The 26,493-nt window shown below is 36.5% G+C and overlaps 1 protein-coding gene across 1 annotated transcript in view; it reads right to left on the reverse strand.

Moving 5' to 3' along the window:
- Positions 1 to 560: 560 nt before the first annotated feature.
- Positions 561 to 26,493, reverse strand: part of BTAF1 (BTAF1 RNA polymerase II, B-TFIID transcription factor-associated, 170kDa) — a gene marked incomplete at its 5' end in the record, with an annotated part of 36,573 nt that continues 10,640 nt past the window's right edge. Inside the window, 31 exon segments of the mRNA XM_009572492.1 lie at positions 561 to 1,013; positions 1,259 to 1,429; positions 2,023 to 2,182; positions 2,337 to 2,548; positions 3,153 to 3,305; positions 4,108 to 4,233; positions 4,662 to 4,751; positions 4,754 to 4,797; positions 5,005 to 5,146; positions 5,919 to 6,048; positions 6,129 to 6,206; positions 6,392 to 6,559; positions 6,768 to 6,889; positions 7,410 to 7,562; positions 10,565 to 10,713; positions 11,150 to 11,351; positions 13,188 to 13,297; positions 13,388 to 13,541; positions 14,496 to 14,686; positions 15,756 to 16,182; positions 18,256 to 18,459; positions 18,949 to 19,123; positions 19,293 to 19,435; positions 20,051 to 20,200; positions 20,444 to 20,548; positions 20,625 to 20,745; positions 21,922 to 22,046; positions 22,181 to 22,321; positions 22,888 to 23,064; positions 23,322 to 23,417; positions 24,927 to 25,016. Of these exon segments, the coding sequence (XP_009570787.1) occupies positions 867 to 1,013; positions 1,259 to 1,429; positions 2,023 to 2,182; positions 2,337 to 2,548; positions 3,153 to 3,305; positions 4,108 to 4,233; positions 4,662 to 4,751; positions 4,754 to 4,797; positions 5,005 to 5,146; positions 5,919 to 6,048; positions 6,129 to 6,206; positions 6,392 to 6,559; positions 6,768 to 6,889; positions 7,410 to 7,562; positions 10,565 to 10,713; positions 11,150 to 11,351; positions 13,188 to 13,297; positions 13,388 to 13,541; positions 14,496 to 14,686; positions 15,756 to 16,182; positions 18,256 to 18,459; positions 18,949 to 19,123; positions 19,293 to 19,435; positions 20,051 to 20,200; positions 20,444 to 20,548; positions 20,625 to 20,745; positions 21,922 to 22,046; positions 22,181 to 22,321; positions 22,888 to 23,064; positions 23,322 to 23,417; positions 24,927 to 25,016 (4,656 nt within the window).

Here is a 26,493-nt window from a genome sequence, read left to right on the forward strand (position 1 = left end):
TCTACTTCTGGAAAATGTCTGTCTGTATATTTAATTTCTTCTTTTAGTTACAAAAAATATATAGGATTGAAACATACTGAATACATGCATCTCTCAAAATGGCTATATTCTAGCCTTATAGATAAATAAAAAAGTACACCCCTGCTAATAGGATGCAAACATGGCCACAAATAGGCCATTACCTGTATTTAATATAGCTCATTACATTAAAAAGTTCAAGTCAGCTGTTCTCTTAAGATGGTGTCAAAAGACTGAAGAGCGTAATATATTTATACTCAATATACAAAGGTGGGTGCACATACCTAGTGCCATTTAATTATTCAATACTTTCAAGGCTTCTATGCTTTGCCTCTGGTGATACAACTCCTGAAATGATCTGAATGAAAGTTTAAGTTGAAAATTGTTTTTTAATATACCATAAAAGCAAGTTGTGTTTAAAAGAAAAAATGTACACTGAACAACCTGAAGTACTCACTGAAACAACTGTACAAAACTATTATAGATACAGAAAGAAGTAACGGTGGACTTAACTTCAAACAGAAGTAACGCTTGTTAACATATGTAAAAACTTCCTTTGTTTTATTCTTCTACCAAGTAAGAATTTGCAGCCGTTCAGAACAAGTAAAATTCAAACCACCTCACAATGTTTACATTTAAAGTTCTTTTATACAGTGCAAACGTTTAAGACAGAATAACTCCCCAGTGAAACAGCTGACACTACTCAGTGCCAGTCTTTTGAAGATTCTTCTTTCAATAAGTCTATTTACATATTAAGCTAAAGGTTCACTATATATGCTTTGAAGTTTGCTGAATATCAGCAGAAAAATACGTGAACTAGCAGCAGTTGTATTACGAATATATGATGGTTACTTTAATGAATGCATAAAGTTTTCAAGACTGTATTCAGTGTCATACTGTTCTTGATCCCATAGTTCTCCAAGGTTTTCGAGTACTGATTTCATTGATGCTTTCCCAGAAGAGGTAGAGGTATCTGCTTTTTCAGTTTTTCCATCCTTCACAAAAGAAAAAAAAATCAATTAATATACAATACAAAATAATGTTTTCAGGAATATACTAAATTGTTCGAGTCTGATGATTCTTTTGGGGAAATACCACTTCCTCCTGTTTTTCAGAGAGCTGTCTATTACTCATCATTCCAACTTCAAGTGTTTGTCTGATTAAATTTTACATTTTGAAGCAAAGCTTTTCCCTAAGCTTGCTCTATTTTTGGTAGGTATTTGTAAAAATGGTTCTTTACCTTGTCAAGAGTGAACAGATCAAGAAGCTGTTCTGTTCCCATGCTCTGTAGGCTTGCGTTCTCTTGGCTGATCACTGTATTTGCAATATTCATTTTGAACTTTTGAAGACCCATGATCTTCTCCTCCAGAGTTCCCCTGGTTATCAGGCGATATACATTAACAACACGTTTCTGAAAGAAAAAAAAAAGCACACTAGCTAAAAAATATCATCTTAGGTATTCAAGAAAGCATAACCTTTTACTATTCATCATGGACAGTCTGGAAGCAGTTTGGCTTGGCGTTACCCTTCAGTAATTGTACTCAGTAAGTCTGATGTTAGATGAAAAGAATGAGACTATGCTAGCATAGTAGAGGCACCTGCAATTGCATCTGTATTCAGGAAGTTAAGAATTCACTGCTTTTTACAGCTGTAGAGGGGGACTAACAGCAGTCATTCTTTCCCTGTCCAGGCATCAGAGGACAACCCTGTGGGGCTTCCCTTCAGTTCCTTGTCTCAGCTGCATCTTTTCCTCCACTGAGGGGTGATTCTTCCATGGCTGCTCCTCAGCAGCTCAGGAAGTACAGAAGAGAAGGCATACCAAGTTGGGGATAGGATAAGAAAGTACACTTTAACATCTGGCATATTTGCAAGAAAGCAGTATGAATGAAAGCTGGGTGGAAACCCCCAGATGTCACTTTTATTATATGCTACAACCTTATCCAAATTTGAAGAAACAGGAGTTCAGCAAGGGAAAAAACTTAGGGGAAGTTAAGAGTTTTTCACCTGCCCAATGCGATGTGCCCGATCCATGGCTTGCAGGTCTCTCATTGGGTTCCAGTCATGTTCCACAAATACTACTGTATCAGCCCCTGTTAAGTTAAGTCCCAATCCACCAACGTGAGTGGTGAGCAAGAGAACATCTATAGATGGGTCATTATTAAACCTGTATACAAAAAAAGTTAAGCATGGTAAATTCCATTTGAATAATGAATTTATGAACCTCAACTGCTTTGAGGCAGACAGAAGAATTTTGTACCATATAAGTAATATAGTTCATTACAGTTGGCCTCATATTGATTATAAATGGATATACTTACCGTGAAACAATGGAATGCCTCTGACCAGCAGGTATGCTGCCATCTAGTCGTAAATAGGTAACTGAAGGTAACTGAGGTCTGAGAAGGTCATGCTCGACTATATCCAGCATGCTTTTAAGTTGACAGAAGATAAGTACTCTGTGCTGGGCCACAACAGCTTCTGTACCGCTTTCTGAAGATCCACCATTACCTAAACCACAGTCTAGCAGCAGCTTAAAGTAAAAGAACATTAAAGTTTATCATCAAAATGACAGTAGATCTCATGTAAGTATTGACATTGATGGACTATCAAAAGTAGAAATAAGAGACACAATAGACTACAGAAGGAAGTCTGTAAATGACAGTCACTTATATGACATAATGCAAAGTTTGGCTTCACTGTCAAACTATGAAAAATTTAACAGTCGACAGAATAGTAATTTTCTTCATTTTGCTTTACGTACAATAGAATTTAATTATGTAATGCGGTCTAACTATCAAGCTAATAGTCTCCTGTACAGTAAGTAGGAGAAAAGTTTTTCTGTAACGAGGGATAGGAGTAAGAAACAGAATAAAAGTATGGTTTTTGACAAGGCAGCAAAAATTATGTAAACATCATCACCTTGAAGCAAGATTGTGTTTCCCCCTCCCCCTTGAATTAACAGGAAAAATAGGGCATATGCCTAAAAACCCCTCATACTCTATTTCATTTGCTACTTAACTAGTGTTTTAAGATCAGTTTTCATATTGATGAAGTCTTAAACAAAACCTTCTAAATTGTAACATCAGTAGAGACACATTTAGGAAATTTAAGGCACAACGTGCAAGTCTACTTACTTGTTTTAAAGCAGACAGCTTAGGTGCATGTTGGATATCTCGAAGAGATGAATTATGAGTTGCAAGTTGCTCTGTAATTCTTTTATATTCTGGATGTTGCGTTGTTAACACTAATGCTGGATGGTTGCATAGCTTCCGTAAGTATTGCAACGCCTTTAATTATTTAGTAAATTAAGTTCAAAGAAATGGTTAGCAATAATGTAGTTACAGAAGAAGAATGAACAAAATTGATTATAAGTATATGGGGCCACTCAGCCACATTCCACAACTAGGACTTTAGGGTATATTTTCATTACAATAAAGTTTCTTATATTAAGATAACCTGTATTTCAAACTGTATCAAATAACTGTTCGGAGCATAATGATCTTAGTTCCTGTTGCAGGAACAGTGCAAAGACTACCATTTCCTACACCTTCATGTGAGTGTGGGATATGGTAGATGGGTTTGGAAGGTGTTCAGAGCCTTTGAGAATTATTGTTTCCAAGTAGCCAAGACTTAATCTGCAATTCTGTAAAGACCATGAACCTTCATAAATTCAGATTTAACCTTAAGGAAATTTTTTTGTTCATGTTTTAGAATCTTAATTTTGTAGTGTAATAACTGATGAGATCAAAATGAGTTTCCTCTTGTTCTGAGGTTTTGCACTTTTGGTAATCAGTTCTTAATTGATAGTAGTATCCAAGATCCACAAAATAGCTGAACATCAGTTGAGCAGAACACATTAAAAAGTTTAAGACAGTTTTATATGACTTAAGACACAAAAACATAATTTAAGCATAATAGTTACACATCACATTCCAGGCAATCTGATCCAAAAATCTAAATATTTTGCTTAGATCATATGGCCACAAATGTGTAAATTAACTATTTTGATTTTCATTTTTTATTAAACCAGAAATACAGTTACCAGAAGTAAGTGAACTAGGTAGTAAAAATTACTGAAGAAATCTGTACCTGAAATACATGACCTGTAGCTTTAAGCTTTGGTTTTTCAGTTTCTTCATTCAGTGAAATTGAAGAAACTGTTTCATCAATATCGCATTTGGCACGAGACTTGGCAAAATCTTCATAAAGCTGAACCTGTAGACCAGGCCCCAGACAACAGAATGAGTATGTTTTCCCCAACAGAAGTAAGATTGAACAGTTGTTTTTAGAATTTAGTTCTGAGTTACCATAAATCAAGAAAGCTATTTTATATGTAGCCCAAGATCAACATTAACAGTGGAATCTCTTGCAATTTATTTTCTTTCAGCTCGGAAAGTATTCTTTAAAAAAATCTGCAGATGCCTAGATGTTCTTGTAGAACGATGCCAGAAATTAAGCTAAAGAAATACTCTATTGCAACTGGACTGTAAGTAGTTTTTAAACATATTAGAAAAACTTTTTCGTCCTGTGATCCCAGAGAACATCAGAACTGACATCAGATTGACCCAGGAATACAGAAGTGGTTCCTTTGTGGTCTTAACTGTGCTGAAAAAACTAAGCTTCCAGCCACTTTTTAAGCATACCTGTAGAGGACTGAGAATACAGTAATAATCTTGAATAATTTTGGGCGGAAGATCTTGCAGTACATCCTCCTTCATTCTCCTTAGCAAAAAAAAAATGGCAGAACTTGGCGGTGCAGGGCTTCCATTGCAAGAACCCCTAGTGAAGGCAACAGAAATAGTTTTGGTTTTGGTTTTTTGGGGTTTGTTTGTTGGTTTTTTTTTGGGGGGGGGGGAGGGGCGGATTTTCAAAACATTCAGCCCCCCCAGTCTCTCATGTTGGAACTGACCGCACTTTCTCTTTTCATTAGCAGTTTTCATTTAAAGGAAAAAAAAAAAAAAACAAGATTAAACATTTGCTCCTTACCAGCCTCTTGTTCTCGACTGGAGCTTCGGGCATCTCTACTTGCCAGTATTGGTTTGCCATAACGAGCTGCAAATTGGCGTTCAGTACCCAAAAATCCTGGCATAAGGAAGTCAAACAACGACCACAACTCTAAGACGTTGTTCTGAAGAGAAACATTTGTTAAATTATTTTCAAAAGTAGTGAATTGTTACAAGTTACCAGAAACACTTCCATAACACTTAACATTTAACACTGCCTATAAAACCCTACAAACATACCACTTCAACATACTTTTGAGCTCCTGGAACTTGGTGGCTCTTTCATCAATCTAAGTTACAGGAAGACCTGTACATGCAATTTAACGTATAAACAGAACCCTTGGGTTCTCCAAGGTTTTCGAGTACTGATTTCATTGATGCTTTCCCAGAAGAGGTAGAGGTATCTGCTTTTTCAGTTTTTCCATCCTTCACAAAAGAAAAAAACCCTTGGTTCTTCTGGACAACAAAACCCAGGAGACGCCAGTGGCCTTAGTCCTGGATGAGACAGATACTCCACAGACAAGTCATTTTGGACAAAGCCCAAAATCTGGAGTTCTCAGAGTCGAGTTTCTTGCTAATTTCACTAGAGGCGTAAGGAAATGCTCTCCCTCCTTCCCTGCCTGCTACTTAAAGAACAAGTGGTAGAGAAAGTCTTGTTGCCAACTTTTGAGGCCCATTAGTACCGTGGATCCTGCACCCATTCCCCTATACATGGGTATACTGGGAAAGGAAAAAGATGTAGTTTCAAGCATTTAGCAATGAAAGGCTTTTTTACAATGTATACTTTGAACAAAACAACTCTGATAAAAAGCACAATAAAATGGACTGCAAACTAGATCCCTTTTGCTTGCTTTCTACTACTCACTCAACTCCTTAGGAAAAAAGAAAAGCAGTTACCTGGATTGGTGTCCCAGAAAGAATTATCCTGTAATTGGCAGTCAGCTGTTTTACTGCTTTTGACAGCTTTGTTTTTCCATTTTTTATTACATGGCCTTCATCAAGAATGCAGTAATTAAACTTAATATTTCTAGAATAAAAGAACATAGACTTAAGTAGCATTTAAAATTCTAAGCTATTAAAAACCTCAGAAAACAAACCAATTCTTACCTGAAGAAGTCAATGTCATTTCTCACAACATCATATGAAGCCACTATGAGATTGTGTCTTTTCACCTGGTGTTGTAATCTTAAGGGAAAAAAAAAAAGAGAAGATAACTGAAGTGTTCCTTACATAGGTTATTATTTCAGCCTTTAAAGGCACCATCACAAGTTTTACCATGCTCACAAACTATCCTTCAGTAGTAAAGTGAATTGTAAAATTCTGTGTGTAGTATTTTACTCTACCCAAGTCATAAATGCAAAGTACATTACCTTGCTCTCTCAGTAGGAGGTCCTGTATAGTGCAAAGGATTAAGATACTCTTTTGAGCAAAATTTGCCCACTTCATCCACCCAGTGTCCTGTGAGTGTTGGAGGGCACACCACCAAGGAGGGAAGAGGAACACTGTCCACCAGTTTTGTTCTTGCATATTCCTGAGCCCTTTAAGAATATCAAAACAAGTTTGAAAAAATCGTTTTTCACAGAATAGCTGAGGTTGGAAGGGACCTCTAGAGGTCATCTGGTCCAACCTCGCTGCTCAAGCAGAGCCACCCAGAGCCAGTTGCCCAGGACTATGTCCAGAGTCATTACCATAGATAAAATCTATCATTAAAGTCTTTAAGATAGAATGTTATTTGTTTAAGCTTACCTGAGGCAATGATCACCTGCAAGAATGCAAATGGATTGTAAAGTTTTTCCTAAGCCCATGTCATCACAAAGAATTCCATGAAGTTTGTATTTATTGAGAAATGCCAGCCAGTTCACTCCATCCTGAAATCAGAAAATAAAAAGAGTGCCTCAAAAGTAAAAAGTGGCTTTTGGCTAGTTAAGTTTCAGTTCAAACATCTGTATGTTCTATCATCCATCACTGCCAAACTACGAGCTTGTTTCCCACCATAAATGCATCCACTACAGCCCATTCACTCAAAGCAGAGGGGAGTAAAGGGAGAAACATAAGCAGCCAAACAGTACAACGAGGCCTGGCTCTGCAGTGGTGAGCTGCCACAGTCAGCCTAAGCAAGGCACAGACCATTGGCCATTCCCTGAGAAAAATGACAGAATCCAGAGAGGCGGAAAAAATACCATTAAAAGAAAAACAGTATAAATGGCATGTATTACTTAATTTGTTCTTCCTTACCCAAGAGTCCAAGATACACACTGCGCAGCTAAAAACAAAACAAACAAAGAAAACAACCCACAAAACCCAGCACCCTAAAAACTCCTACTCTTCCATAAAATCGTATTAGACTAGAACTTACTACTCTTTTAAAATAAAAGCATATGCTGTTACCTGCTGGTATTTTCTGAGCTCTGCTTTGATTGGTACTGGAATTTTATAGTTTTCCAGTTTTTTTCCATCCAATAATTGTTCCAGAAAGTGACGTTCTTTAGCTTTCATTCGGATTAATTCTTCAGACATGTTTGGTGGATCTGGTATACCAGCCTAGGATAATATTTTTAAAGCAGTAATGTAAGGGCTACAGTACTTAATTCTCACACAGACAATAAGAAAACCTCATACTTGCTTAGACGTTTTAAACAAACAGATGGCAAAGATCTGCAATCTTCTCAATTGTATAAATCCAAACGTAGTGCTATACTTGTTTGATTCCTTGCAGATCAACTCATCCAGGATTGTAGGGTGCAAAAGACAAATTCTGTCCCAAAGGGCACACTGAAAGGCTTGGTACAATCGCATAAAAGAGGGGAAATCCTGGTCATGCTTGAAAGATTTTACAAAGACTGAGCTATTCTACCTCTAATCAGAGAGTTTATCTGGCTGGCTAGAGAACCCTTTGACGTCCACTTCTCCTTAGCCACAATCTACCATCCAAAGTTAGATGGACTTTTCTCCTACAGATGTTAGGAGAACTAGATCTAAAGTGATACTGAAATCCATAGGTTGAATTGAAGCAGTTGGAAACTATGGGGAAAAAGAAAAACCTGAATGCCTCCAGGTTTGTAGCAGCAGACCTTGGCTTCCTAGGTACTTCCCATACCAGGCCAGAAGCCCAAAGAAGCTACATCTGGGGACCAAATATGCTCAGACATTCTTGCTTGCTAATAATATACAGTAGCAAAAGAGGCACTGATATTTTCCATCATCACGTCTGTCATCCCAGTTTTCTGGGCCATCTTTAGTTAGTTTCACTTCAAAACCTAAGTTACTAATCACTTAGAGAGGGCTCCTGGCTGAGAAGAAAAACTCTATCAAATAATTCCACCGTGTATGTGGTGAATAAGGAAGGGGGAAAACTAACCCAGATTTCAGATGTTAGAAGTGCTCCAAGAAGGTATTTAAGTACATACACACAGACAACAGCCTACTTGTTCAACTGCTCTTCCTACCCTCCCTTTTACAAGAGGGTCTGAAGTGTCAATACCATGCCAGTTAATTTGGTTCAAGTATATTGTCAACTTGCAGCATGATTGCTTATCAATAAAACAGCACAGATTAAGTTGAACCATTCATCTTACAATCCTTCTCTCAGTCATATTTTCATTTTTATGGTTGAATGAATAATGAAATTGAGAACAAAGATGCAGGAAACTGAGCACAGCTAGGTTCTCCCAACTCATTTATTGCTTTTGTTTCCAGTTCTTCACAATTGGAAACCAACACAAAAATACAGATTAGAAACTCCAAGCTTATTCAGACCTCTATTGCTTTTACTTACCCAGCAGCTGAATTCAGCTGCATTTTAGGCAGTATATAAAATGCCAGCAATAAACACAAAAGACTAGATAGACTCTGTTTTGTTACAGAGCTATACGTCATGCTTCAGGAACATGAAATTGAAAGAGTGGAAAGGTTTTTTTTGTTTTAGTAATACCACTATAACTACTGAAAACTATAGGAGTTTGTCTTATGAAATATCTGCAAGACTACCCTAAAAAGTCTTCCCATTTAAAAAAGTAAAACTGTATCCATAAAACACCACTCTAAGTTTTTTCACACAAAGCATGTGTGAAACTTTGTTTATGAAAACTTGACAATAAAATTATTTCAATCTCAAAAAAGGATTTCTTAATAAAGCATTTCCCCATAAAACATCTATTTCCCTAGTCCCTATCAATCTACCCCCTCCTCTTTCCACTGAGATGACTCAAACCCCTCTAAATTTCTCAATTTAAATTCCTTGTTTGGCCTAACATTTTAAATTGCTAGCATTCAAAAGACTGCCCCACAACAATACTGGTATTTTTTTCTCTCATTATTAATCTACTTCACTCTAAATTTGCATATTTCTAAGTTTGCATATTTAATATAGTTCAATATCTGATACTGAACTTCCTTAACAGGAAAGGGAAATCTTACGGGACTTCTTGACTAACTATGGAAAAGAAACATGAACTGATTATGCATATATAGACAATTAATAAAACAAGTATTCTATGTTTTCAAGAGATGCTCACTAAACTCTATTAAAATAGCTTGGGGAGGGGAACTAAGCTACATGTATTCCATAGGATTGTATTTAGATGCATATGAAGGGCACAGGTGCAAATGGCATTGGAATGAACAGCAGCAAGCCAGAAATTAATTGCTACTTCGCTCACTTTCAACTTCTTCAACATTTCAGTGTAAGCATACAGAAGGAAAGTCCTCCATATAAGGCAGATGGTTAGTTACCAGATTCTAAAGTTCTATTATGCTAAATTAAAAGTTGAGATAATAAAAGATACTAAACCCATTAAACTGACTTTTTTTTCATTAGAAACATGCAAATGAGTTCTGAACTGCCTTCTATTACCATCTGGTGGTGAAAATAAGTTACTTAGAAGCCTTGTAGTCCTTGAAGTGGAGTATTAGAAAGTGTCTGAGGTATGCAAGTTATAGGAGGAGTGAAAAACTGAAGCAAATCTGTACTGGTTAAACACTACTGGATCATAATACACATAATACTTTGCCCAAACCTGTAAGGTGGGCCTTTTTGATTTTAAGAGCTAGGAATAAGTAACTGTAATTATCTCCACACTATTTCTATTACTGTTATTTAATTTTTTCCTTTTAAATCAGTATTTCTTTTTTTATGCATTCCTCTTTTTTGTGCATCATGATCTCTGTTAATCACATATACAACACCACACATACCTTGGAAGAGCGCCTAACTCCCAAAACTTCCGAGCCAAAACTAGCAAAAGCAGCATTACACGCAAAAATTAATGAATATTCACTTTAGCTTCATGTACGCAGTTGAAACGAGTTTCTTATAAAAAGAAATTTTACTTTAACATTAATTTAGAAAATTACTAACAGAGGGTCCAATTTTACTCATTTTACGTTATAAAGGACACATCTTCAATTATCTGATAGGGACTCAACATCTACAAAACCAGCTACTTAATCAGCATTTAATAAGCCAGAAGCTTGGACTTTGTGGCTGGTGAAAAAGTGGATACAGGGCAGTTCACGTACTCAGTATACTTACAACTTGAGCTTACCTCAAGAGGCATTAGTCTAATTAGTGTTGCAAAGCACTGTGTAGCCATAAAACGTACACTGTCTGTCTGATCACTCATTCTACCCAGAACTGGAACCACTAGAAGAACAATGTATGGAACAATACCAACATCCAGCTGCTCCATTACACCTGGATCAGTTATTAAGGAAACAGTTTTTACGAGTTCAGGATTGTCTGACATCAATATATACCTAGCAGGTTTCACACTCAATAGGTAAAAGTCATTAATACGTTACCTTCAGATGAACAAGATTTCTACTAACAAAGCAATGGTGGGGAAAGGAGAGGAAAAAAAAAAAGGAGAAAAAAGTCTGATCTACCCAGTTACATTTAGCCCAGTGAATTCCATGGTTTGAGAAACTGAATTACCTCCACCAAAACTTCATTTGATAGATAAAATAAAGGCAATGGAAATGAAAGTTTCTCCTATTTCTTGTCTACAGGAGGAAAATAGCTTATTTTATTTCATTCCTCCTCCCATTTTTTTCAGGCAACAGTTTTTGTTCCCCCAAATTACACAACTGCAAAGAAGTTTCTGCGTTTTTGAATACTCAAGCAAGGATACATGCAAGTGCTTCAATTGCACCTTCTTGTTTGGTGTTGTCATCTATTGCCCCCAACCACGGTAGAACTTTCTCTAGAAAGATATTCATTGTTTCCATGGTAGCTATTTTGCTCATAACACCTACACAACGAGCAGCCATGTGTCTCACTGCAGTGCTGGGATGTTGAAGGCACATATAAAGATGAGGCAAATGCTGTATTAACTGAACAGAAGAAGAGGGTGGGGGAAAAAAAAGGTTAATATGAATTATAAGCAAATTACTGAATTTTGAAGTAAACAGTCTTTTTAAGTCACTCTTGCCTCCCAAAGAATACTTGAAATGGCTCCTTAACAAGATCTAGATGTTTAGAACAGAAAAATTGTTTCAGAAGAAAAAGACAATTCAACTTTGAACAAGTACTACTCCCCAATACAGTTAAAATTCAGAGAGTAACAAAATGTTTAGGGTTTTAGTCAAAATGCAAATTAAAAAGAGGCCCTTGTTAATTAAGGATGTGTTTCACACTGGAAAAATACAGTACTAAGTACTCAGAACTTTTTATAAAAAAAAAGAATTATTGCTTAAATACAGGTACATAGATTAAAGAATTCCTTCCAGCTAGCAAATTTGTCCTAGACTCATTTATGTTTAGGCAGACAAATTATCCATGTTGCGAGTCTTACTAGCTCTGTGTGACAAGACAGACACCCAGAAGGAAATTCACATCTTCCCAAGCGGGTATGTGTGTACATACATGTCTTTTTTTCATCAGCACAAATACGTTTTTGTCAGGTATCTTAAATGGATGGTCAGGTTTTTCCTAGTGTGGAAGTCCCTAAGTATTAGCTTTGATGAACCAATTCCACCCTCCTCGACTTTGTGATTTTTTTTTTTTCCTCTGAAACCTGTATACAGTATTAACACCTCCAAAATTAACTACATACCATATATATACAAAAAATACATGTATATATAAAAAAATCTTTCCATGTCATATGCTAAATTCACTCAAAATCACTTCAGTATTTTATTAAAATAGAGAAAATTCATATGGAACATATGGAATTATTTCTTATCTGCTCAGAATTCTACAGCCATTCCTTATGCTCATCCCTTCTCATCATATCCTTTCCAGATGAAGTTCTGGCCTACATATTCCTTGCATGGGAGCCTTTTCGTTCATTTTTATCATCCTGTCGCCCTTCTCTATGCCTCTTCCAGTGCTACTATATTTATTCTGAAATATAGTACTGCAGATAGGCTAGTACTAAAAACTGTATTCAGATGCAGGCATAATGGTGACTTTCTTGTTCTGTTTCTTTCTTAACTTTCTATTGTTTTTTTAACCAGTATTTTACATTCAGCTGATACTTTCACAGAACTATCCTAACTCCAGGATCTCTCTCCTGAGTAGAAATAGTCAGTTCAGAGCCTACTACTGCATGTAAGATGTCAAGTCTTTTACATTGAGTGGTGGGTAAAAAGAAATCATTTAAAAAATTAATCAAATCCAGTCTACTTGGGGGTAACTGAAGTCTACCATAGTTTTTTGATCCCCTGCACAGGGAGCCTGTCTGTTCTCCATGTTTAGGAAATCTGGAATTGGAATAAAGCAGAGTTGAGATGCTGATTTCAATGTTACACAATAGCATAAATATTATCATAACTCAAACTTTGGACACAATCTTGTTTGGGCATCTCATCCAGAAAAGGGTAGGCCAAGTCTAAATTGTAGTTAGGTGTTTGCTTTTGAGGTTTATTCTACAACCTGCATTTAAAAAATACAGAATTTAACATCTTATAGGACACAGGGAAAAAAATAGCTTTGAAGTGTAACAGCTTAACTGCTGAAGATAGAAGAAGTAGAAGGCTATGTCTTCAGTTTATCAAGACTAGGATACAGGACTTGGAGAACAGGCAAGCTAGAAAGTGCAATAAAAACACCATTTGAGCAAAATTAGAAAAACATCTAAAAAGCCTTACAAAACAAAGATTTAAAACAATGGCAATGAACAGACTTCATTACTTCATACAAAAGCTGCTTTGGAATATAATTACCAGAGGATGTAGCTGAGTATCCATTGAAGCTGCTGTTGTTTCAAAAACCTGTAAAGAGTTTACTAGCTCCTGGGCAGGAGCATCTCCTTTTTCCAGTAAGGACTTTCGATCTGTTAAAACCAGAAAAGGTATTCAGTTTAAGACTGACATACTGCACCCAGCCTACCAGCCCCCCCAGCTTAAATCAGAGGTATAATTACCAAAATTATTTATGTGAATGTTGTTCCTTAATGAACCAACCATAGCATCCCAGAGATGTGGCAATCCCGTTGCCATTTCAGCACCAAAATGTTTAGCTATAGTAGATAAGGCAAATTCAGCTCCTCTTCTCTGTACAACATAAGGTTTCTGAGCCTAGAATTAAACAATTTAACAAAGTAGTGAGGACAGATACATTTAAGAATAACAATTATTTTCAAGGAGGCTCCCATTGTTAAATAGACATTCAATTCTGACTGTGTTTATAGCTACCTACAACACATCTGTTGGTTGATTTTCTTTGTAAGTTATTTATTTTTTTATACAGGTAAAAAATGAAAATCTTTTATAGCAGATTACTTAAATCCTGTAAGTTTGGGGATTTTGTTGACACAGGCCCATTTCAGCAAGAGGTTTTCTAACTCGTTGCAGTTCCAGAACCTCAGATATTGCCACTATAGGGCACACCAAGAACAGTAGCATGCTAGCAAAACTTCCCAAACGCAATACTTGATTTGTTATTAAGCCCTTTCTCTTGCTCCCACCCTCTTCAGAAAGTGGAATTGATAAAAATCACTTTAACAATTAAGAACGAAATCCACAACACTGTTTACGAGTCACAGTCCTGACTTGGATCTTATTAAAACGCACTGAAGTTTTATATGAATAAAATACTAACAAAAATTTTAGCATATCAAGTGTGGAAGTCACTGTACATCGTAAAGCCAGTCATATTTCAAAAACTGTTCTTAATGCTTCACAGCTTCCATTGTGCATCAAGATGACCAACACTAAACATGGGTAACAGGACACAATCATAGCACAGTTTGTGGAAATCCATTTGTGTGGATTTTTATTGAGATATTCATATCCTGTACTAAATGTAAAATATTTCAGGAATATTAATTTTCTTAATGACACACTGAAGATTTTAAACATCATCATCATCAACTAACATGCTGCTTGCATCACAAAATTTTATGTCAACTCAGCTCTCTCATGAAAAGATCCTGGACATCCCTATTATAATGCTATCAACTCCAGTGAATTCAAACTAATGGAAGGAAGAGGTGGATGTGCAAGTTGCAAATGCAAGTTTTTGAAATTTACCTCATCAAGTTCTGTAGGAATGCTTCCACTGCTGCCAGTGGGGAGATCTGCAATTGGGGCTTTTGGAGCTTTTGGAGTAGGACCTCGCCGACTTGTGATGGCAAAAGCAGCTTTCTGATGTCTGTACAGTGTAATTATTCCCCTGTGCTTAGTAACTGTATGATGCATCCCATCTTTATCAGAGTTGGGCCCTAAAGGAAAAGAGAGAATAGCTGACAACAATTTAAGCTGTGGTTTAAAACACAGGTGGAAGTGATAGCTACCTGCAAGTCATCTGCAGATCTCAATGTGCTTTAAAAAAAAGTAAGTGTCATCGTCCTCAAGGACGGAAAAAATTAAAGTGCAAAGTAGAATTACTCTGTTAAGAGCACATTACAGACTTGGCAAGAAAATCTAAGTGTGCAAACTGCCACATAAATTCTTATTCAGCAAGAAATACAGGTAACAAAACTTCAGTCAAATATAAAAAGTTTGCACAAGTTTTTTTATATAAAACAACACATTATGCTCTAAAGTTTAAATAAACTTATGTTCTGTGTCCTTTACAAACAGTTCAAGACTTCTATCATGATACAATAGCAGATGCCATCAGTATCTTTGGATTTATTCATGTTTCTGTTTATGCTAATCAGCTTAATTTTCAGTCAGATAAGAATATTGTTCTACTCTGAGACGAAGGAGGACACATTCATTAAGAAAAAGTAAAATGTATAATGGTCAAACCTTAAAGCAAGTTAGAATCTTTGAGAGTATTAAGGTCTTAATTTGTGTTGTTCATTCAATCCATGCATTTTTAGCAAAGGACAGTCATTTAAAGAAAATCCATGACCATAGCGTGCACAGGATTATTTGTTCATTTCAAACACTGTCCTCATCTTTTGTTATCTTACTATTAGCCTATGGAACGTAACACAAGTCAGACTTTTTTCTAACAGGCTACTCTAATTTCCATACTGATTCAATTTCAATGAAAAGCTTCGTAACACATGTAAATAAAAGGTGATCATGGATAGTAATTGAACAACAGTAAATAACTGAAAACTGGAACACAGGTCTTTTATACGTAAAGTTCTGAAAACTATACACATCATTAGTTGCACAGTGTGTAGTTTAAGATACCTAAATGAAATTATTACTAATAAAGACTCAGTTGCTGACATTTTAAAAACACTGAAAAGACGACTCACTCAAATACTCATTTTAACAGTTCAGAGACAAGCAGACATATTTTAAGAATCCTGGCAGTCTTAGATATCATACCTTTTGAGTTTTCATGGCTACTCTGAGGCTGTGCAGGACATGCTGCTAGTGGGGTAAGATGTGGATCCACACAGAGGGAGTTGCAGAGATTTTTTATAATCTTTGAGTTGGGACAAGGAGATCTTGTTGTACACTGCTGAAGTAACTTCGCTATACATGAAGCCACATAGTTTTGTACAAGTGTATTCTCCTCTTTTTTGATAGCTTCCATTAAGGGTTTTATAACAGGATTTAGTTTTTCTGGGAGTTGCTGCAAGTTCACAACTGCACATGCAGCAAAAGTATGGACTCGCAGATGCAACACTTGCCATTCTTGATTTGTTTCTGTAACAGTCATTTGGACTTGTTGTCGTTTACTGTCCAACTGTTGTAGAACTTTAGGATTCAAAGTAAAGGATGATGTCACTTCAGTGAAAACAGAAGTAACCTAATAAAAAGGAAGAAGGAGTTACAAATGCGTTTCCTTTACTGTAAAATGGGATATCCTCTGAAAACTGCAGTTTTCATGGCAGAACACAAGTCACTTCACCAGGTTATCATCTCCATTTTCCCAGCAAATAGCAGGAAATGCTCCAAAATATCGCTTCTGGAATCTTGAACTGCAGCTCAAGGGGAAAATCAGGCATATTATGAACATTTCAAGTCTAGATTCCCAAAGCTAAAAGAGGAGTTTACGTACTCCTCCAAATTTAGATTGTCCTATATCTGCCAGATATATCCAGATATTCTGGCAATATGTAAGCACATGACAGATAAGCAAAGGAGAATATGCTATGAATACAAGAGGCCCGAAAGGATGTGCAAGGTCCTGTGCATAAAGTTGTTTCTAAGCTGATTTTCATTTGAGGAAAGAGACCGGGATAAAAATCTAAGAAGTCAGCACAACACCCACAATTAGCTGGCTACTGTTGCTTAAATCTTTCACAGGAAAGAGATTAAAAGCAATGTGGAATCATGGAAATGCTGAACTTATTCTACTGATAGGATAGTTAAGGCTCCTAAGTACAGGAAAGATGACAGCTGTTGAGAGGGTTAGTCTGGGGGCAGGGTGTGTGTGTGTGTGTGTTGGTTTTTGCCTTTTACTTTTATATGTTCAGGTCAAGTCTTTCAACTATCAGACTCGTACTGCTTCATTCTATAGATACCTCAAGTTCTACTCCACATGACCCTCATGATTGGAATGACCAAAGGATGCAAAAAATATCCCTAGCAAGGAGGAGCACAGGGTTTTTACATCTAATGCATGAAGACCCATACTACAATGCAGTGTAGGTTTGGTGTCTGCATTTCCAGAAAACTTGAAGAGTTGAAAAGGGAGCAGAACACAGCCACAGAAAATAGCAAATAGTTATGGAATGAGTCTTCTAATCCAGAATGGATATCTTTTGAAAAAACACGCATTGGTCAAGCAGCCCTATTACTAGACTCAAGAATAAACAGTTGAGGTATATGAAAACACCTGTACTTCACAGACCATGAGCTCACATGATTCTGTCTGGCCTTACCTTGGAAATTCATTCATTTTAGATGGTAGCCATAATCACACCGGCTGCCAAAATTCCCTCAGCCCATATACACAATTATCTATAACTTTAAAGATATGTTGAAATTTCCAAGTTAAGCTACTGCATATTACTACATAAATACTACCATCTGAGAATTTCAAGATCCATCATGCTACAGTCATCATGGCCATTATCGTACAAACATAAACCTTCTCTTACTCTTACCCTTATCCTCAGCATCCCAGTTGCATACACAAACACATCCAGGATCCTAATCCCCCTCCTCCTCTGCCCCAAGCTGCATCACATCCACCACCATTCCTTCATCCCCCCCAGACGTATACACCCCTCCCACCCGAGTCCCCTTTTATTTTGCAGGCTCTCAAATCCACAAGCTTTTAATTTACATCCTACCTCGTCTGTCCATACTCATCTTTCTCTCTGCTTAAGAAGCCAGTTTGGGGTTGGAAGAAAAACCTTTTAATTTTTTGCCCCAATAATATCAGCTCTATTTTTGCTTATAGAGCTTTTCCTGTCAAGAGCAAACTTTTATTATCACATCTAACTCTGATGTTTTCAGATTAAAAAAGACAAAACAATTGAACTGCCAGGAAAAAAACACTTTAACACACATGGCTGGGGGGTCAGAGGGGAGTTGTTCTAGAATTTATGCAGTTTATTTACTAGTGTTTTGACAGTGGTTTTGAAGGAGTTCCAGCCTGCTTTGTTTTCTTCTGTGTAGATTTCAATAGTGAATCTACACCTGGAATCAGAACACTGATTTCCGCTAAGTATCTACCTTGCATTCTACTCCATTTTTGGCATAGTCTGTAAACACCGCAGGGGAAGTCGTAAGTATCTATTACATATCTCATGTCAAAGGATGTGTAAAGTCACATTATTTCTGAAAGTTACTGTCTGTGTAATAATTATGCTGAAGATATATTTCAAGACAGGAATAGATTTGAAGGAAGGGCAGGCATGCCTCTACTTACCAGCTCATTAGCTTGATCTATTGTAAATACACTGCAGTTTACTCTGTTTCCAATGTCAATGTGTGCGTCAGCTAACAATGAGATGAGTTGTTTACATTCATTCTGCATTCGTGTAAAAGGAACAGCAATTTCATCATAATAGAGATGTTCAGAAAGGACGCCAAGTAAACGAGGTTGCACACAAATGGCCACAGTTCTACACTCCTGTAACAGGAAAAGGCATATTTTGTATTTCTGAGTAATCACAATTTCTTTTGTTTGGTTTTGGGCACTAAATAGCACAATCTAGCTACAAAAAAATCCAGCTTCCAGAGGGACCATTAACATTTGTAACCCAGAATATTAAAGATTATAAGCCAATCTTCAGTCTGCCACTAGAACAGAAGTGATAGTGAATACAGGGAAGACAGTCATGTTAAAAGGAAAGCATTGACCCTAAATAACATGCATCTTGAGAATAACTTATTTGTAGAAGATATGTGAACGTATTTACAGATTCATAGTTCTGACAGTTGGCTTTTATCTATCTAGTAATGTATTCCTCCATTGTCTAACAATCAAGAATTTAGTATTTAGATGTATAAACACCATTTTAGCTTATCAACTGAAATTTTATTTCAAGCTAAGTAGCAGATTACAAGCTGTGGATTAAGATAGCAAGTAAAATTTATTTTTGCTGCAGAAACATCCTACCTTTTGCAAGGCTGCCCACTCACAGATTACTAATGCAACACTAATCCTCTGCAAGGCAGATTTAGAATTCAAGTGGAAGAGCAGTAGCTGAGCTAATGATTCAGCTGGCTTTATTTCTTGAGTAACAGTATTTACACCTGGGTCACAAATGCAGCAACAAAGTGCTCCCAGCAACCTAACAAAAGGAGAAAGAACAGTCACTTCAGTGTTACAATTACTCTGCAATTAATTATTCAAAATGAAGATGCCAAAGAAGTCTACATAATTAGATTTTGGCAAAAACACTATATAACGAAAAAGATAAATTGCTTTTAAATATTTTTTCAGATTTCCAGTAAACTGACTTTGCTGCCATCATCCGAGCTCGCATGACAACATAATCCCTGGTTGCTGGATCTTCTGCAATGCTGTCTGCCCCAGCAATATATTCCTGAATCACTTCCTTATTCTGGGTTTGACCTTGACGCAGTTTAGCGCCTGCCTTTTCCTATGGAATAAAGTTGGGAGAGGTTGAAAGTAAATGTGTTTGTAATAGAAAAGATGAATTCATATTCCATAACATTTCCAATAACCATCATACCCTGCAAAAGTTGGACTAAGCCAGAATGTTTCTTGCATAACAGACTTCTTAAAGTAGTTCATCATTGTAAATCACATCTCCACTAATAGTATTCTATGGTCCTACTAAATGTATTATATGATTCCTTCACTATAATATTAAAACTAATACTCAACATATAGCTGATAAACTGAGTCCACACAGAGCAAAAAGGAAACGTCTTTCAGCATGTTTTCAGAAATAACACAACGCTTTTAGACTTAACTCAGTCCTGCAAACAGATGGTTTTGGAACCATAATGGTTATGGAACCATGTAAATAAATTCACAGGGAGCATGCTACATGACAGAACTTTGAATTCTCATGGATAACCTGACAAGAACTATTTTGCTCTACAGACTTGAGGTTTGTAAGATAGGTTACATTGAGAGTTGTAGAAAGGCACCACCACTCCCCTCTAACACCTTTAGAACATGTCTTTACATACAGCTAATCAATTTCCTACTTTCCCCAGAACAGTTAGTGAGGTCACATTTCACTTACTTTTGATCTGGTTTTGACTTCTAGCAACATGTTTAAGTCAATGGGCAAATGAGATGGCTGCATCATTAAGCAGAGCCAGGCTCCCATCCATGGACAAGCAGCTGCAACCACATATTGTACAGATGCCTTGTTTAACAGTTCCAGCCATACCTTGGGAAAGAACCATAGTGGAAATCATGACAAATTTGTATGTGGCCTAGGTAAGGTCATATATATGCTGATAAACTGTAAGAACCATCCTATTCTCCTTCACTCTATAGTAAAGCATCAAATAGGCTAACTACAAAATAATTAACATGAATACACTATTCTTTATCTGCACAAAAGCGCAGAGGATACGAAAGAGCAGAATACACAAACACTACATATCTAGGTCATGAGTCATGCAAATACCTTGTGAATAAGATCCAGAATTTCTTGGTTGCTTTCTAAGATACAAAATTGAAATATGTGCCTCAACATGTCTTGCAGAATTGGTGTCAGCCATGTTGAAGAGCTCTGAAACAAGGATATCATATGATCAAGCAGAGTCCAACATATATCATAGTAAAACACTAATAACACTAATTCTTACCTGGTCTTGGGTAGACAGCAGTGTGAATAATGTTTCCAGTGCTGCTTTTCGCACAGAAGATATAGTATGATGCAAGAACGGCCACACACGTGGGACCAAAACCGTGAGTGATTGCTGAATACTAGTACATGAAGGGGAGATGTAGAGGCAATGACAGGGAAAAAAAACAAACACACAGAGGCAAATTAATTTTCTTTATCCTCAGTTACAAAGTTTTATCCAAAAGAAAGCTTTTTAAAAAAGAAAAGTATTATTGCATATGCTGGGTGATTTTAAGTAAAGGATCAAGTTACTACAGCTTAAACATTTAAAATAGTTTGAATCAGTATCTTTTTTCAGGAAAATACTGTTTTTTCTTACTGGTATAAAGAACTAGTCGATTCAAGCATGTATTTTTACTGTATTGTTTTCCAAGATTATACTTTGGGCTTTGTTCAACTATTTAGAAAAAAGTTTTTTTTTGTTTTGAATTTATTATTAGGGATTTATGAGTTTAGAAATAATTAAAAACAAGCTTGAATCTTTTGTGCATGAACTTGCACATCAACTGATGCAAGTGGTACATGCTGAATCAAAGATGGCATTAGTGACAAAACTTCATTCTCAATTTTGGATTTGGGCTAAAACCAGCTTCAGCAGTGACAATCATACAGGATGAGAAAGATAAGACGTGTAAAGCATCTACCTTAAATGCAGATGCTGTGTGTTTACCATGTGTAGTATGTTAACATTTTTCATAATAACACGCAATTCCTTTAATTTGACAGAGTCCCAGACAGAGAGGAACTAGGCATTGTCTTCAACCAGTCACAGAATTACTGGTTTTATTATTGATGTGAATTTTCAAGTTTGTAGCTCTCTTTAGAACTGTTCCAATAGTAAACTTCTACAGGTACATGCATGTGTTTTAATGTACACAGTTTGCTCTCTTGTTTGGAGTTTGTTGACGAGGAGCAGACGAACAAGAAGTTTGTGTAAGGACCACCATATGAGGGGAGCCGCTATCCTTTACTAAAATACCCAAGATGAATGGCGGGGGAGGGGGGAAGGGGAAGGCACATATAAACAATGTTTAGTACCTTTTAATTATTTTGTTGCCTTTTACTAATATAATGAAAATAGAAGCACTGTCCTAACCTTCACTTAAGGAAAAGCAAAGTAAAATTAAAATACTAATTTAAATCAAGCATCTCCTTGGCACATGATTTGAAAGCAACTTTGATTATTCCAATTTGAAAAAATAACTGGACAGTCAAGCCCACAATACTGAAGCAGTACTAATTAAATAAAAAGTTACCTGCATTTGCGGACCTGAGGATAAGTCAGAAGGGAAGAAAGAAGGATCATGATACTGTTTGTGGAAGCTGTCAAGTCATCCAATTCCAGAAGTGCATCCCACAAGGTATTAAGAATAAAAGGCACCTACACAAATAAGAAGAGGTTATTATTAAAAAAAAAAAAAAGGAAAATCCAAGTGCTCCGTCTAAGAATTATTTTCTTCTCTCAGACCAAAAGTGAACTTTTCAATCAGAATTGATGGAAAACAATTCAGTCACCTTCTGAGACTGAAGTTGGACTAGGCTTTCCACTACTGGTACTAAAGATGCTGCAGCAACAGCTCGGACATCATCATCGAGATCTTGGAGACCTTCAATTATTGCAGGCAACACTTTAGGCAATAAAGTGTTGATCATGTCCTGCCAAAAAGATAAAAAGCATTTTTAAACTTAAAAAGCATATATGCCCCAAACAACTAAGATGTACTCTTAGTGTGTGAATAAACCTGTTTGTTATATAAAACAGAAGCTACAGGTCCAAGACTATAATCTAAATATTGTAAGTTACCATTCATGAAGTAAAACCTAGGTTATAAATCTGAATGAACTGTAACTCAGCTCAGTTTTGGTGTAAACAAAGCTCAGTGTAGCAGCATAATACCATGAAGAGACTAAACCTCTAAATGTAGCACTCAGTTCTCTTAACCTCACTCGTGAAACTATCATCAAAATCAGGCAAGCATAGCCCCTATTTACAATGTTTTGTGCAAGTAACTCATCGGGTTACAACAGTACAACTTTGCCGTATACTTGCAGATTTCCGCAGCCTGAATATAAAAATGCAGTCACACATCTTATAACCCACATGAGGCTGCAGTGCAAATGAGCTTGCTTTATCATACCTATCTACTGTTCAGTCACATCCTCAACTTTGAGCAGAGCTTTTTGTTCCAAAGCTCTCTGCGATTTGTCCTGAGGCTTATTACCTGACGTACTGCCAAAGCGTACTTTATTCCTAGGAGACCACCATGTCTCACTTCCCACTGTTCCTGTGTAAGCAGCTTCAGGAGAACATCCACAGTTTTATGAACTCCAGTCTCATTCATATGTTTCAATACTACTCCCAAAGTCTGAGCACAAGTCTCACGTACCGGTGCTACCACCTAGGATAAAGTAAATGATAAAATAGGTATTTCTGTATGAAATTTGATTCAGAAAAAAACCAATATGAGTAGAGTCAGATGACCAAAACGGCTATACAAACAAGGTGAAATTTATGTATCGGCTACTTTGTAATAAGCATCAGTGAGCAGTTACAACAGGCACATGCAGTAGCGCTGTAGAAAGCATAGCTGATCTGCTGCAATATTATCTCCTGCAGAAGCCTGCTGATCTACCTGTTCACTCAGAGACAACTTACTTCATCTGAAACAAAGTCTCCAAATCTGTCTAATGCAAACACACAAAGTAGTCTAATAACCAAGTCTTCTAGCCACTCCTGATGCTGCTGAATCATCTGTAAAAAGAGACAAATTGAACACCTTCACTATTTATTCATAGAGGATTTCTGATATGCTTGCTTTAGCTAAAATTTATATAAAAGGTATGACAACATATGTTTAAATTGACAGAATATAGTAATCTTGCACAGGCAGTCAAGGCAAAATAGTCAGCACTAATTCAGCTCATCTGGCTTATTAAAAACGATTTTTTTTTTTTAAACACATAGTACCTTTATCAAAAGGCTAGAGAGCACCTTGTAAGGTAGACAGATAATTTTATCCCTACACAGCACACATAGGGAAGGTCATTCAGATGATCTATATTGACTAATGTCAACACGTCCTAGGCAAATCAATTAATATGTGTTTGAAGAATATTTACAAATAAACATAAACTATGAAGCAGTACTTCACTGTGGGAGACCCAGTGTAAGGAACTCGCTCTTCAGCCATGTCTCCTCCAGATTTAACAAAGCAATTCAGACCAAGCTTGTCTTGAAGCTCTGGCCTCTGTTAGAGGCCCAATAGCTCTGTAACTCAATCTCAGAGCAGAAGCCCCATAAAAGCAACTGCTCAGGCATCATCTTTCTCATCTCCACTGTTTGCTTACAAGATCACCAATTCCCTTGAAAACTATCATTTTAATGAACAAAACTTTCATCATATTACAGATATTCCCACACATGTCAAAGAATTATAGCCTGCATATAGCATACACAGCAGCCCTTGAAGCTAGCCTGGAGTACACACAGTCTTTCCATAAATAGTTAAGAAACTGTTCAAAGTATCTTACCATTGCAGCATGTGTTATTATTACCCTGCAATCTCCATGGAACAAATACTACTCCACATGGAAGCAAGGAGAGATAGCAGCTTTTGCTTTCCCTATATACAAATTATGCTGAAGTAGCTTGATTTACATTTGATAGATGTATATCCTCATTCTTCAACACACTCTGAACCACAAGCTCTCCCAGCTGCTTTTACAGCAGGGAAGTCAGTATGAATCTGGATGAGGTTCACTATTAGTAAAAAAGTTATTACTGTCAAGATATTTTTTAAAAGTGTTGTCCTTTAAATAGACTATTTAAATACTTTTTCTCATAATAACAAAGCAAGCAGATCGATAGATTCCCCTTACTATTTAAGTGAATAGAATTAGATGGTCTGAGACACTTCACTGGAGTTACATAATGAAGTTGTCAATTCTGTTTCAGCACACCCTTACCATGACCTGAAAATAATATTTTCTAGTATGGAAGCTAGTGTTTAATAACTTTACACACAGCCTACATATTAATGGCTACTTATACAGTAGTATTTTTTGCACAGGCCTTTTAAAAAGAACGTAAGCATTTCATCAGTGCATACAGTGATTTCATCCAAATGATTTTGAGCAGACAAATTTCATGGTTTATATTCCTCCAGATCACCCACCTCCTGCAAAGCTTAAGTATTTTAAGAAGTCCATTTTCTAAACTTCATTTAAGTAACATGTTAAGTCTACATGATGGGAAACTTACCTCTTCTAAAGAGCTGTCTCCTATTTTACCACCGCTTTTACCATGAGCTTTAAGTATCTCTCTCAGTCCAGTACCTGCACCATGTCGAACCTAGAGAAGTGAAATAAAAAGTCAATTTTTAAATATTTAGGAACAGAAGATAAAAAGCACACTGGGTAACTGAAACACTACTACTTTATTCTTACTAGAGATGTTTCAAGTGCTGCAGAGTTAGTGGAACTTAGACTTGTGGGAAAGGGTAGTATTTTATTAGATCAAATCACACACTTAAATACTAATCTGTACAAAACCAACCTGTTTTTTCCTAAAGTATTTGCCAGCTTATGGACAGAAGCAATTAAGAATTGCTTCTATTTTCTAACACAGAAGATATTGTTATCATATTTGTAGTAATATAGCCAACAAAGACAGTTTTCATTTAGTTTTACCTCACTATGTTGTAAGACAGTTTTCAGAGAAGGAGCAACTAGAAGGTATTACTGGTTTTAGTACATTTATAAGCTAAAGAAAAGCAGTATTACTATATTTCGTAAACACTTTATATTTCTCTTTATATTATACATCATATTTGATTTTCTCTACAACTCTTCATGTTTCTTAAACAGAGTTTGGATCCCCACTGGATATTTTGGGGTCTGCAAAAGAAATTTCTGAGAAGAAATTTCTACATAGCTTACAAACCTGCCTTGCTTGGCTAAATATTAAAAAATAAGTGAACATGTGATATGGGAAAGGAAATTATAGCCACTTGTATGTTCCCACCAAACATGAATAGTTGAACACACTAGGAAGAGTTTTAGAAATGATAGAAGACCAGTAGAAAGATGTGCTACAGACACACCTGTTTCTGGTATTTTTGTTACATAACTAGACTCATAATTGGCTAATCAAGAAAAGCCCACTCAATAGATACAGAGAAAGTTGCAAAAGCAAAGTTTTGAACCGGGTTTTCATTGAGAGGCCTTTACATAGGTTAGAGCCGAACTTACTCTTTTTTTTTTTTTTTAAAGGGCACTTCATATACATGCTTGTTGCTAGCAAAAAATTATTGTATTTCATTTCACGATAGTCACAACTAGAACTGAGGAGCTGGTAGGTCCTCCCTTAATCGGAATACCTTAGATGAAACGCAAGCATACACATCCCCATATGTACAGCTCAGTGGCCGCTGGTAAAAGCTATAAGCAAGCCAATAAAAGCCAGCCAGAGAGCCTAGTCTTAAAATCCTAATTGTTCATAATACACCAATCATTTATGTGGTCCAAAATTGCTTATGAACTAGTTTTTACAAGCCAAAAGAGGAAGACTTTGCTAGTTAACTTCTCAGCTTCTGCCAACACAAAACAGCAAGACAGACAAATGTACAAAGGAAATACCAGTAGCAGGATTCATCTTGCCTGACTTCAGCTGCCTATAAGCTAGGCAAGCAGTCTGAACCAGTTATCCAGGCTGCCTCTAGACATTGCAAGAAGATGCCAGAGGGCCATTTTATAAACATATATTTTGAGGTAGTTTAACCTGTTTTTCATCCAGAACATACCGTAATAATGATTCTGTATTGATCTGC

Source organism: Fulmarus glacialis, unplaced genomic scaffold (assembly GCF_000690835.1).
Source record: "Fulmarus glacialis isolate BGI_N327 unplaced genomic scaffold, ASM69083v1 scaffold14422, whole genome shotgun sequence".
Lineage (NCBI taxonomy): Eukaryota > Metazoa > Chordata > Aves > Procellariiformes > Procellariidae > Fulmarus > Fulmarus glacialis.